The sequence below is a fragment of the Centruroides vittatus genome, unplaced genomic scaffold, assembly GCF_030686945.1.
Source record: "Centruroides vittatus isolate TY-2023 unplaced genomic scaffold, ASM3068694v2 contig_1276, whole genome shotgun sequence".
Classification (NCBI taxonomy): Eukaryota; Metazoa; Arthropoda; class Arachnida; order Scorpiones; family Buthidae; genus Centruroides; species Centruroides vittatus.
In genome coordinates this window covers 592,197-605,684 of record NW_027120815.1, presented here as the reverse complement: position 1 = coordinate 605,684, position 13,488 = coordinate 592,197, and the positions used below count along the sequence as shown (strand labels likewise).

General features: G+C 27.1%; 1 protein-coding gene across 2 annotated transcripts in view; it reads right to left on the bottom strand.

Moving 5' to 3' along the window:
* Window positions 1-6,951: 6,951 nt before the first annotated feature.
* The window catches only part of dally (division abnormally delayed protein), a 40,139-nt gene continuing 33,602 nt past the window's right edge, over window positions 6,952-13,488 (bottom strand). Inside the window, exons 5-7 of one of the 2 annotated variants that reach the window (XM_067286948.1) lie at window positions 13,252-13,375; window positions 11,479-11,620; window positions 6,952-11,237 (exon numbers count right to left, since the gene is read on the bottom strand). In XM_067286948.1, coding sequence (XP_067143049.1) covers window positions 11,041-11,237; window positions 11,479-11,620; window positions 13,252-13,375 — 463 coding nt within the window. In that variant the 3' untranslated portion in view covers window positions 6,952-11,040. The remainder of the gene's footprint in view (window positions 11,238-11,478; window positions 11,621-13,251; window positions 13,376-13,488) is intronic. The other variant, XM_067286956.1, reaches the window with a different exon arrangement.

Here is a 13,488-nt window from a genome sequence, read left to right as displayed (position 1 = left end):
CTAGCCATTTCACTTACCTCGCTAAGTAGCAAATAAAAATTCAATGTGTTACGTTTTTTTTATTAGATCTGTTTAAAACTTAGAAATTGTAACATCACGAATGCTATGTTTAGCTTATTTTTATCATCATAATCTAAATCTATTGTTGTTAAATGATTAGTCTTATGAAATATTTTAAAGACTAAGTTACGTGGGGAAAAAACAAGCTAATATTATCATAAAAATATCAGAAGTGTCTTGTAAATATTAATCAATAGTGAGCAATACCAGTGCCAATAGATAAAATTTCATAATTTAACGAGTTTCTGAAATATAATAGAAAACTAATTATTCTTATAATCGAATTTCTGTTGTAACGCATTAGTATCCGTTCATTGTGATGGTTTCGAAAGATATTTAATAATGTCTAGATCTATAAAATTTGTGAAAAACATCTGAATTTAGGAAACGTTAAGTCTGAAGATTTAATGCACGTAGATAATAGTATATAAATTATTATAAATAAGAAATGCTTTAATGATATTAATGAAAAAAATAACAACAACCTTAATATTAAAATATCGCAAATAGTTAAAGCCATGTCACCGGATATTATAAATCTTGCTAACATTATAGTGTTGCAGATTAAAGTTTTATAGGTTTATCTTATATTGAAAGAGTATTTTAATATACATAGAAAAATAGATGTACGGTAATACTTCATACCGATTTAGTCTAACTGGAAAAGATTAAACAGATACATAAATCCAGTAAAAAGATTAAAATGTTTATAAATTTCATAAAAGTACTTTTATATATGTATATCAATGGAAAATGGTATTAATTATGACTTGCACTTGATAATTATAGACTAGACCAATTTCAAAATTAATAATAGAAATGAAAATATTAGCGAGGTTGAGGCCGAAGTTTTCAATGCGAAAACATTTCCTTGCTTTCCTGTAATCCTAGAAGTTTGACAGTGGTGTTTGGAAAGTCGGTGGAGTCGTGCTCGACATTCCAAAGGCCATTGCCAAACTTCTAGGCTTACGGGGAAAGCAGCGCCGAACGTCCGAAGTACAGGTTTTCGCGTTGAAAACTTCGGCCTCGACCTCGCTATTATCTGAGAAAAAAAATGAATTTCTATCAAAATATAAGCATTGTAAATTGGTAATTTTTCGATAATGGATTTCTAAATTAACGTAACTTAATAATTAGACAAATTTTGTAATTCCAGAAAGAACAACTCAAAATAAACTTGAACTCGACTTTCGATATTTATATTATCGAGTATAAATACAAAATTAATGTTTTAAACGACGACCGATTTCATTTTGTATTTTATAGTTTTATTTTTGTCCGACATAAATGCGACAATAGAAATCTTAAATATTGTTAATTGTTATGTTAGTTTGAAATTGTTCTCGTATTGATGTTAGAATCATCCATTGTTTATATTAGAGTCAATTTTTTTCTAAAAGCACTTTGTTATCTGTATCTTTATAATGTTAAGTTGTTTGTTAAGTTTAAAGCTTGTTTTCTTATATATAATTTCAAGAGTTAAAAATTGGTTTGATATTTCTTGTTCTTGATCATTCGGTCGTCATTAACAAATAAAAATATTGCATATAAAATTGTTATTTTTAACTTGATATCAATACATTGTATGATTAATTTTGGCCTAGCAAAGAAATGTCTTCATAGGAATTGTAGTTCCTGTATACTATAGGATATCAGTCAGTTTGTATAACTTTTGAAGTGATAGGACCAAACATCCATTTATAAACCTATAGAATACAAAATGTTATCAAATGAATGACAATAAGCTGTGTTTCTAGGATATTCAAGTTTACATCTCATGTTGTATAATAAATATTTGGAAAATTTACAGCACCATGGCTACAAATACATGAAATTTTATCAGAAGATTTCAATGTTATAAAATTGTACAATAATATATAAATTTCACATCACAATGATAACTTAAAGGTATTTTATCTAATAATTTATCATTCAAATTTAAGATAAATCTTTTTAACTTTACTCTGCATCACTGATAAATTTTACATAAAATCAGCATTTTGTAAAATGAAATAATAACCTTTTCATGTATTTATTTACTGTGTGAATGATTTTATAATTAAGCATTCATTACATATAGGATGATGACATGTAATTTCTCTTATTTCATTAATTTTTTTATTAGATATTTCTTAGGATTTGGTTAGAATAATCAAACGTGGAATGAGATCAAAAGACAACTTAGTTTATTACTTTAGAACACGTAGATAAAAAATTTTAGACAATACACAGAACAATTTACAAGAAGCCGTGACAGATCGGACATTTGTTTGTCATCACCCAGAAACCAATGAGTTTTTATGTCTATAGTTACAATATGAATTTCATTTTGAAATAATAACGTATTTATTCTGAATCTAACAGATAATTATATTTACTCGTTGACTTTAAAAATTTATTTTAATTGTGATAGATGATTATAATTAATTTTATACACATTTTTACTTATTATATATCAATGTAATTAAAATGTTCTGTAATCTCTGAATTTATATTGTATTTTTAATAAGTGGTAAATATAGTTTTTTAAAAACTGTTTTAATATAAAGATTGATTTTAAATGTAATCTTAAAATTTTTAAATCAATCTAATTAATGCTGTATTTGTTATCTATACGAATAGACTAAATTTTGAATTATAAGAAAATGCAGTTTTTATATACACAAAAATTTAATAGCAACGATTTCTCCAAATGTAATTTATAAATATTTTTTATGTGGTATAACGACTGGAAATTTACATAATGGCTGCTCAATCGTAACCTCCTTAGATATTAAAAGCCATACCATTAATGAAAAATTTGAGCAAAAAAATTAATATTAAATACAGATTGGGTTAACCAAAGCATAAAAATATCTGCTATATTGACATGGAAATGTATATATACAGCAGGTCTCCACTTAGTGTCACCGATAGGTTCTTGGAAACTGCAATGTTAGGCTAAATGATAGAATAATGTTAACCAAATTATATCTTATTTATAATTGAAATGCATTTGCAATCTCCAGTATTTATTTTCCACGTCATATAATCAATTTTAACGATTGACGAGGAAACATACAAGTATATTTGCAATGTTAAGCAAGGACTTGCTGTATTTTAACTGGGAAATTGATCAACGTGTCCATACATTTCATTTCTTTCTATAAATACAATAAAAGAAGCAAGCAATGGAGATTGATGTTTTAAAAGGATGAATTGTATGGAGACATTGTTTCTTTTTGGCTTAACCTTCGATCAATGCTAATTTCTGGCTTGAAGAAACCATATTGAATAAAAAAATATTTAAGATCACTTTTGAATGATTTAATAGCTTCTGCAAGCCACAAATTAGCATAAAACTTTCAAACTGCAAATAAAAAACTATCATAAACAGATATGAAAATATAATTATGACCACTAATGCCCATAATTATAATAATAAAATCTAACATTTAAAACAATTTTAAAACTGTTGTTAGAAATGCTCTGATGAAAAATGGTACTACTAATCCATCTAAACACGAAATTAATAAAAATAGTGTGGCTTTTCACATCCGAGGAGGCTATAACTCAATACTTTAAAACTTCTTCCAGTTCGTAGACAATTTAAAATATATGCATATTTACTTTTTGGATATTTCTATATTAAGTTTCTTAGAGTGAAATTGAAACTGCTGAATGAATGTGTCGAATGATGATGATGATACGATTTTATAATTGTTCCATAGTTCATTATTTATAAATGGTTATTATAAATAAAATTTTTATAATCGACGTTAGGTATCCGACGACTTGCTATTTGATTAATATTAAAGAATTTGTGATTTGAATAGTTAATTTTATAATGATACGGTCTGTATAAGATGCTCGTAGAGGAATGCAGTTTGAAAGTGACCGAATTGTTATCGTTGTTACACTTAAATGTAGATGTACTAAAATTCACGATGCTTAAATTAATTTTGCTGGCTAAGTTTTAAATCTAACTTGATCTCTTCTAACAAAGCTAACTTCAGATTGGAAAAAGTAAGTTAATTACTTAATTCCGATGCTTAGGAATATCTTATTTCGTTGATAAACCTCTGTTTTTCTAAGAAAAAACTTTGATTCGCAGTGTTAAGTTACGCAGTCACTTCCTGATTGTGATAAGTATACAGCATTAATGGCAGTTAATTCAAAATGCTATAGTCCCACGTCGAGTATTTTTGTAACATTCACGAATTAATAAACAATCCATATCATTAAATCAGATAAGAATTGCTCGTAGACAAAGCCTATATTTAAATATAGAAAAATGAATGTATTGTCTTTTCATTTAATGTGTATCTGCTCAAATGAAAAAAAAAAGATAGTTATTAATTATTGTGGGAGAAACATGAAAAGAGAACATCTGAAATTATATAAATATGCATATACTAGGCTTTCGTCAATTCAAACTAAAAATCAATAACAGTAACAATGTTGAATCTTTTTGATATATTTAAATCTTTTTTTTCAATGTTAAATAAATTCTACATAGAAGGATTGAGTGAAGAATAAATTTTATATTTGATTTCAATAGTTTTAAATGACAAGAGCTTTATCCAAAAATTGTGCCAAATATACTTAGTCATTCATAGTAAATGTGTGTAAATCTAAACCTAGTACTTAACTTCCGTATCGAATTTCTCTTACCGTAAGCTTCGTGTAAAATATTTACTTTGTCGACTCGATTTTAGATATATTTTTTCTACCGACGTTCGAGGCGCTCTCGTTTACTCAAATTTATATCGTATAAAATTCGCATCTGTCGTATTAGAAATTTTATACAAACTGTTCATGGTATGTCGCATCTTTTTTAAACTATGCAATATTTGCATTTTTATCTGTTTACAAGATAATTTTTTTCGAATGGCTTATATTTGACTTTTTCACAAGTAAGTAAGGTATATTTAAATTAGAGAATTTGAGACCAGATTACTAAATGCAAAATATAATTTTAAAATGTCCGACAAACGACTACAATTATTCGTAACAAAAGAGAATTCCGATCGATATTTTGCATCGTCGCATAATTGAGACCGACAAAAATTTATTGCAAATTTATGTCGTGCAACAATTTAATTAAGAAACATTTTTTGATCCTCTATTTTACACTGGAAGTAAATTTCAAGCAGCCTTAGTAGACATCAAACTTGCATTATAAGTTAAAAATAAAATTTATACCCGTTTCAAATAAAGAAATGCATTGTTTTACTATATTTGTAGAAACTGGTCTTGAAAAATATTTCATTAGTTTTACCAAATACTACAACCAGTTAAACAAGTATGATGAGTATGTAGTGTAAGTCATTGGCATTTCTAAGCCGAATGAGTCATGGAGTATATATTTGTCATTGAAGTTGAGGGTTAATTTTTTTTTTTTTTTTGCATTAACATTACTGGTTCGGAGAAGCCCGTCTTCGGCTTCGTTTATGCTAATTTAAATATTTAACATACAGTTGCTTTTTATAAAATTACCAGGTTGTGATTTGATCTCTCTATTAACAATTGTTAGCATTGAAATTACTCAGGTATTTTTTTTTGTATTGTTTTTTTATTTAAGACGTTTACAAACTGAGTGTGCCATTGTCCGACATTTAATTTGCCGTCGAGCAGAAATAAAATGAAAAACTCCGACAAAAAATTGCAAAATTGTACGAATGCGACAAATGTAAATTGGGCATTATTTTTAAAAATTTTACTCCGTCTGCATAACGTAGAGCATACAAATTGTAGATTTATTCGTATTTTTCAACTGCACAAAATGTTTTATAATGTAGATAGCTTATTAATGTGTATCCGACTAAAAAGTTATTCGCTCGAGTCAAAATTGTTTTTTACGCACGTTTTTGATAATCGAGATCTAAAATAGAAAAGTCGCACGGTATTTCGAGACGTCTCGCACCATGGTCTACGTAATTTGTGTAATTTGTCCGACGACAAATGCTCTCGTACGGCTTTTTTGAAAGCAATAGATTTGTATACACGTGAATGTTCATATTGAATACCAAAGCGTCGTTCACTATATAGTCTTTTATACTTTGCTATGTCTTCATGTTTGTGTATTATTCTCGTAGAAATTGTTCCGAGTTTACAAGGATAAGTTTAAAAAATAAACTTAGATTTTGTACTGTATATATTGTATGTATCAAATAAAATATGATGTTAAAATGTGTAATGGTTTATTTCTGTTTAAAAAAAAGTAATAATAAAAACATACATAGGATACTTAACACTTCTGTCACTAAACTTGACCTGTTTAAGAAATGTAATAGAACCATCTGGTAATAATTAAGGTTAATGCATTACTTTCATATTGTTTTGTTGATTTGTACACGTCCTATTAACATCTGTACTGAATTAGAAATTTTAATTTGATTAAGATGTGTTAGAGCTCTAAAAGATCTTTTAACTTGTCAAGGAATAGAATGTGATATTCTAAATATTTTTTAGTAATTGCATTTGTTAAGACAATAAAAAAAATGATTAAAGCAGAATAAATCTTACACGGACATTATTTAAATAAATTACCGTTTAAAAAAGAAAGGAAAAAAAAACTACCAAAGCTTTTAAATATGATTAAACTACATGTAATTAGTCCAAAAGAACAAATGTTTTAATTTTACATAATCAATAGGCATTGTCATTAAATACTCATCTGCGTCATTTAACTTGCAAAATTAAATGTGTAATGCGCAAAGCTGAAATTATTTTGGTTTTCTTCTGCTGATGACGGCTTCCGTGATCGTTATTTAATGCTTCGGTTTTTACGAACCCACTCCCAAGACCTTCGGCGTCTTCCTCGCGAAAGTTAAAAAATGCGCCACTGCCGAACTGTCCCCATCTAACTTTCGGAATGCATTAGAAAAATATTCATTAAAAACACCAGCCTTTATACAAAAGCCATTTATTTCTTGTTTGAATTGTAAATACACCAAATGACAAAGTAACATCTAGATTCTGACTATAGTTAGGTATTTTTTTTATTCTGAACAACAATATTGCAAATAAAGACTTAAGTAAACAGATAAAATGGTTAAAAAACTATTTGATTAATCTGAAAATTTTGATGGTAGAGAGAATGTCGCTATTGCATATATAGGCTATACACATATATATAAGCTATAATATACAAACATATTTAAATTTCCTTTAATATAATTGATCAACTATTATCTGTTAAGATTTGTGCAGAAATTTTTTTATAAATGGAATCTCTAGCTCATTTTTTTTTTTAATAATTAAAAACTTCTATAACCCAAATTAGTGAAAAGAGAATAAAAGACTTTATTAGTTGTCAGTCTAATACCATATACGTGAATACACACAGCATATTTGGTTCGTAGGACGAATATGGAAACGAAAAGAAAACAAGTAATGAGTCGTGATATGTTCCGCGTGACAACTGCTGCCTCAGATTCGTAACTATTACACCGAAATACTAAAGATAACCTCTACCGGAAACTCTGCGCTCTTAATTACGAATTACAGAAAAAATAATTGTGAGCAACTGTTGCAATCCGAATTAGATACGTTAATTTTCCTGGCGAGAGCGAGTTAATTTTAAATGCTAAAATTATTATTTTTTTCCCCATTCACAAAAATAGAATTTAGATTTTACATTTTTAATTAGACTATTAATAAATTTGGAATTTATGAAATAAAAACTAGATCTAAATTTACTATTTAGGAATATTGTCGAACGTTTACGAGAACCGTTAACACAACTCAGAAAAAAAAAAAACATTTTCTGATTTAAAGTGCTACACAGTCAACTCTCCATTATTTAAGATAATGGAAATACAATTTACGCAAGGTAAGATGAGAAAATACCTTTGGAATCGTAGCTTAACGATCGGAGATAGGAAGAGAGCATCTACGTCAAGATAATCAAGAGTTGACTGCCGCATATTATTTGGTGTGCTACCGACAATTAATGCTAACAAATCTAAACGGAAGATCACAGTCTGTTCGTTAGATCGGGAATTGTCGTTAGAAACTTCGAAGCCTAAATTAATCGTGAGAGCAAGAAATGGCAGAAAAGCAAAAAGAAAAAACATTTAACTAATACTATTTAATACGTATTCATTTTTTCTTCTTTATCAGACAAAATATATAAAATATCAATTTTGAAAAACATGTACACCTTGTCGAATTATGTACTCGATTGCATTGAAAATCACAGTTTGAAGAAAATTTAATTCAGAGCTACATTAGTATATCTCTTGCATATAATGTACAAACTGTACAAGAAAATAGGAAACAAAATATCAAAACAAAAAGAAAATATTTGAGTTATTTTTTAATACATGATGTCATCTTTAATCTAAAAAAGTGTTTAATTTTAAAAGATAAAGTTTATCATTGTCAACTGTATATTATGTACATCTTTACATACAGTTACATTATCAACAATTATACAGAAAAAAAAAATTGGAAAAATTAAGAAGCTCTTCTTGGGCTCTATTCTCAGAACTTGAAATTTTCTTTTTCCTTTAAAGTAACATTAGAATACAAACAATGAACAAAAACAATATTAAATTCTAGCAATAAAATCAAACAAAATTTCCTCTGCATTGTAAATAAATAGCTTCGGTAAAGGAAAAAAAAATCTTGCAAAACCTAACTAGGAATACCTTATGGCACTTGACATTCTATTGGAAGAGTTAGCTGGAAGTCAGACTCGCAGGAATTTGTTATATTGCAGAAAGATCGTTAACATCCCATAGAAATGAGTATAAATAGTATTCTAACGGTAAATGAAACGTTACACCTCAAAATCATCGAAAAGTCGGGACAGTTTGAGCCTTCTAAAATTCATATTTACGGGTTAATGCATAACTATATAGAGATATCATTTTTTTTTAATTCCAAGTAACGTAAACAACTCTAAGTGCTATTTTGTTATTTTCTCCACATTTTATACAGCTATCACATTTTTATAAATGGGAGGAAAGGGAAGAGGATTTTTTTTTATTTTGTTAATACCAACTTGTGCTTGCCTCATACATTAAATGTATGACAAATGCCTCGCAGTCTACATGCATATCCAGCTATCACAATTAGTTACCACATAAGTTGTATGTATATATATTGTTAAATAATTAAAAAAAACTAAGAAGAATGCATAAATTAACAAATGAAAGAATTTTATGCCCTTTTTTTGAGAGTTTAACAAGCAAATACATGATAAATTTTTTTTTTTGCCTTGGATTAGAAAGTATACTCTCAAGGAAAAAAAAATAGTGATTCCGTAGCTAATATAATAATAAAATTTATCTAATTAGTAAACAAATATCCAAATTATGTATAATTTTAAAAAGTTATATATAATGTATATATAAAATTTAAATTTAGAGATTAAACAAATGTTAAATCATTTTTCTCACGTGACAAAGTAAATCGAAGACGACTGTTTTGGATTTAACTCATCGAAAATGCAACGATATCACACAATGGCATTACTTTTTTTTAATCGTTAATGTGGCCAAAGATGTTTACTGATAATGTGGACAACTGATTGAAAATGTAATAGAACCCTGATTATCCAGTTTAATGAGGAGTTCGATCCTCGGATCGTCGGTTAATTTAAAAAGAAATCGTCCAAATGATATAACGTTTCTTGTTGCTAGTGAGTAACGAGTGAGAAAATTTCTTTTCGGGAAAAATTATATTTAAAGTGTCAGCAGTCATCAAACTAACGGCATTTACATTATAATCAAGGTTCCACCATAATTTAAGAAGTTTAAATTTAAAAACACTCAAATCACAGTTTATCTTATTAGAAGTAGAGTGACCAGAACCCCATTTTTCCTTTTTGATAATTCATGTCAAATTTGGTGAAATGATCTTACTGCAATAAAATGTATTTACATTTTTTTTTACAGTTTTATAAAAAAAAAATTATTTTAAATTTGTTAAAAAGGCAATTAAGTTTCTTTTATTTACAATGTTTCGGAACAATTTTGCAAACACATTATTATTTTAAACACAAAAAGTTGGTGCTGACTTAACAAATAATAAAATTAAATTTCTGTTGTTTTATTCCGTGTAATAACCTTCCATAAATACATCAAATGTATAATTAAAAAGGAAGTCTTATAAGATATAAAACAAAAAAAAATTTATATCACAGAATAAATGGAATGAGGTCAGAACAGATGGAAATTCAAAATCATTACATTAAATTTTAACTGAAAACACTAGAAATGTGTGTTTGTTTTTGTTATGGTATATAATAAATTAATACAAAATACAAATTTACATCTGCTGCATCAAATTATTAAAGTTTTTGGTCATTAAAAAAAAATTTGGATAGTTTTACATGTGTAATGAAACATGAAATAATCTAAATGATTAATGATCATACAAATAAATGAGTATTTCAACAATCTCATTAGAAATATAACATATGCGTAATATGTAATTAAGTGCTTGTATATAATTTTTTGAAAATAGGTATCTGGTCACCCTGCATCTAAGAATCGATAAAAATTGACAAAAGAATAAAAAATATTTTCTATGTTTGTTACAAATAAACAATTTAGTTAGAGAAATAAAATATGTGACTTGAATCTTCCACCAAACATTCAGCACTATTATGATGGCAACAGGACACATATTGCTTGCGAAAGTTTTTTCCCCCTTTTTTTTGTTTTTGAAAATAACACAATGCAGATCTATTTTTCTTTTTTCTGCTATTGAGTGACAAATGAATTGCTATAATCCTGTAAATGACTGTTACCTTTCCTTCTGGCATATCTTCCGAAGCCAACATTTCCCCATCTAAATTCCACACAAGCATTTGAATAGTAATGTAGTATTAGCAGAATAATTATTATAGTATTTGTAACTGCCAAAAGGAAGAGCGTTTGCTCTTTGTAGAAATGGTCAAGGACCCTGGCACCATTACAAAACAATAACAGTACAATCAGTGTAGGAATTGAGCTCTCCTATATGGCTTTAGAAATTGGCTTTACGTCAATGAGGTGCTGCATACTTAAGGAGAATACATTCGATCAAGAGTATCATCGTGACACTGGACAAATTAAAGTAAGACGACGCTCCGCCGACATCGCCGGTACGACTTTTACCATGTTCCATTTTCCTCTCTTGATCTTTTCGACTGTCTTTGTCGGTATTCCCACCGTTAAAATCAAAGTCACTTTCGCGCGCATCTAGAAAAGGAAGAAGGTTAGCTTTTTTTCTATTGTTAAAAAATTCTTTACAAAAACATATTTTAAAAATTTCAAGTGTTGCAGAAAATATTAACAATTTTATACTTACAATCCTGTAAATGATTAAGTTTAAGTTAAGAAATTAATTTAGATTTGAGTTAGATGAAATTAACCATAATAATACAAGTCAATCACAAAAATTAATGCTTTCGGAAAAAATAAATAAATAAATAGAACCTACCACCATCATAATCTCCACTACCAGAGCCGTCGTGATAGTCTTCGTCGTCTCCAATGTTATTTCCCCATAATCTCCCACTACCACTTCCTTCCATTGTGTAAGAATCCGATTGAGGTAAAGAAGTCATTTTGCTGTTCAACAACTGTTAGTAGCAAATTAAATGTTAGATGATGACAAGTGTAACAAGAAATGATTAATATATTTCATAAACAAGATCCATATTCAAAATTAATTTATATATAAATATTCTTATAGATAGCAATATCAAAGAGTTCCGCAATAAAAACCACAATAAAAAATTATGACATGTACTTTGCAATGCATTAAGATAAACAATTTGTCTCCACTATCTTAAAAAATTGTTTTGATACTTCAAATGAACTTTGCAACGTTATTTATTTATGTACTTTAATCATTACATATTAACTTTTGATTAATGTAAATATACAAAATTGCTTTTAAGAAGATTTTAGTTTATTACTTTTTATATTTTGATGGAAATTAATTGACTATCTAATATAATAACAATCTATTTCAATTAAAGTATAACTAGTATAAGTATAGTTTGATTTATGTAAAATAAATTATAAATTATTAAAGTTGTATATCATTTATAGTGTTGTATTTTTCTAGTTTTAGTCATTAAATTGTAGGATAATTTACACAATTAGTTTTTATTTCATTAGAAATAGATTTTCAAGAAATTCCAGTTTATTATCAGTTGATTATGAACTGAACTAGAATAGATTTCTGCGTACTAGGACCTTGTTTATTAATAGAACTTATTATACTGGTGTAGTTTCTGATCAGCAAATAGAGGCCATCATAGTCAAATTTTTGACTTTTCACTTGATTTTTGACTAAGATCTTCTCTATTTGCTAATCAGAAACCACTTCAGTATAATAAGCCCTATTAATAAACAAGATCCTAGTAGACAGTGCATACACAGAAATCAGAGAGTAAAGACAGAGGTAAAAGGAATGAACTGGAATAATTCAACAATTTTACAATGAATTAAAAACTGAACTTCTGCACAAGTTTACATAATTGTCAAATTACAGAGAAAAAAAATTAAACCTTGTTTTAATAATTATATTATATAAAATTAATTTTTATTTATGCAATACAAAACATTTTTAATAAACACAACTGAACTATTTTACAGAAGGATTATATTACAATAAACTTTAAAATTATCATTTTAAAACGATCTTCCAGATTAACTCTACAATTATTTACAATTTATCTCCAAATATTTTAATTTTAAAAGCTTTCATATGTAACTTAATTTCAAAAATAAATTTAAATGATTTTAATGTAAAAGACTGAACAGGTTCATCAGAATTTTTAAAAGCAAAATATTTAAAATTATTTTTGTTGCAAATTGATTCAGATTAATCTTTTTTCAGCCCACATTTCATTTTGTAAAAAGTTGCTGTTTTAAAAAATCATTTGTCTTTAACTATAATTAAATCTATCAAAAGCTTTTGCCAAGACTTTCAATGTAAATCTGAAGGCTTTAAAATATATAATGAAAACTGTTAAAATAATTTTTTTTTTATTGTAATGGAAAAAATTATATATTTTTTCTGCAATGTTTATTTTATACTGTGAACTAGTAATAGTAAATACTTATCTTGAAAATTCTCAACTAATAACAAAATTATCTATTCACAACCACACTTTTATACTATGTATGTGAGCTTTTAAAATTAAGGAATTAAAATTACAAATAAATAATTATAATATAAATTTATATTGCAAAACAATACCTGTTTAATATGGTTTAATTTATCTATTAAAGTAGATAATACTACATCTTGCGCCGACGAAAATTTGATCTCTGGATTATGCTTCTGGGCAAATATGCCAATTCCAGCAATAGTCTTTGAATATCTAAAATGATATTTTTTATTATTTCATTAAGAAAATCTGTGAAAAAATGTTTAATTATTTATATAATTTTTAATAAAGATTTGACACTTAACTTAAAATGTCTTTATAAGAAT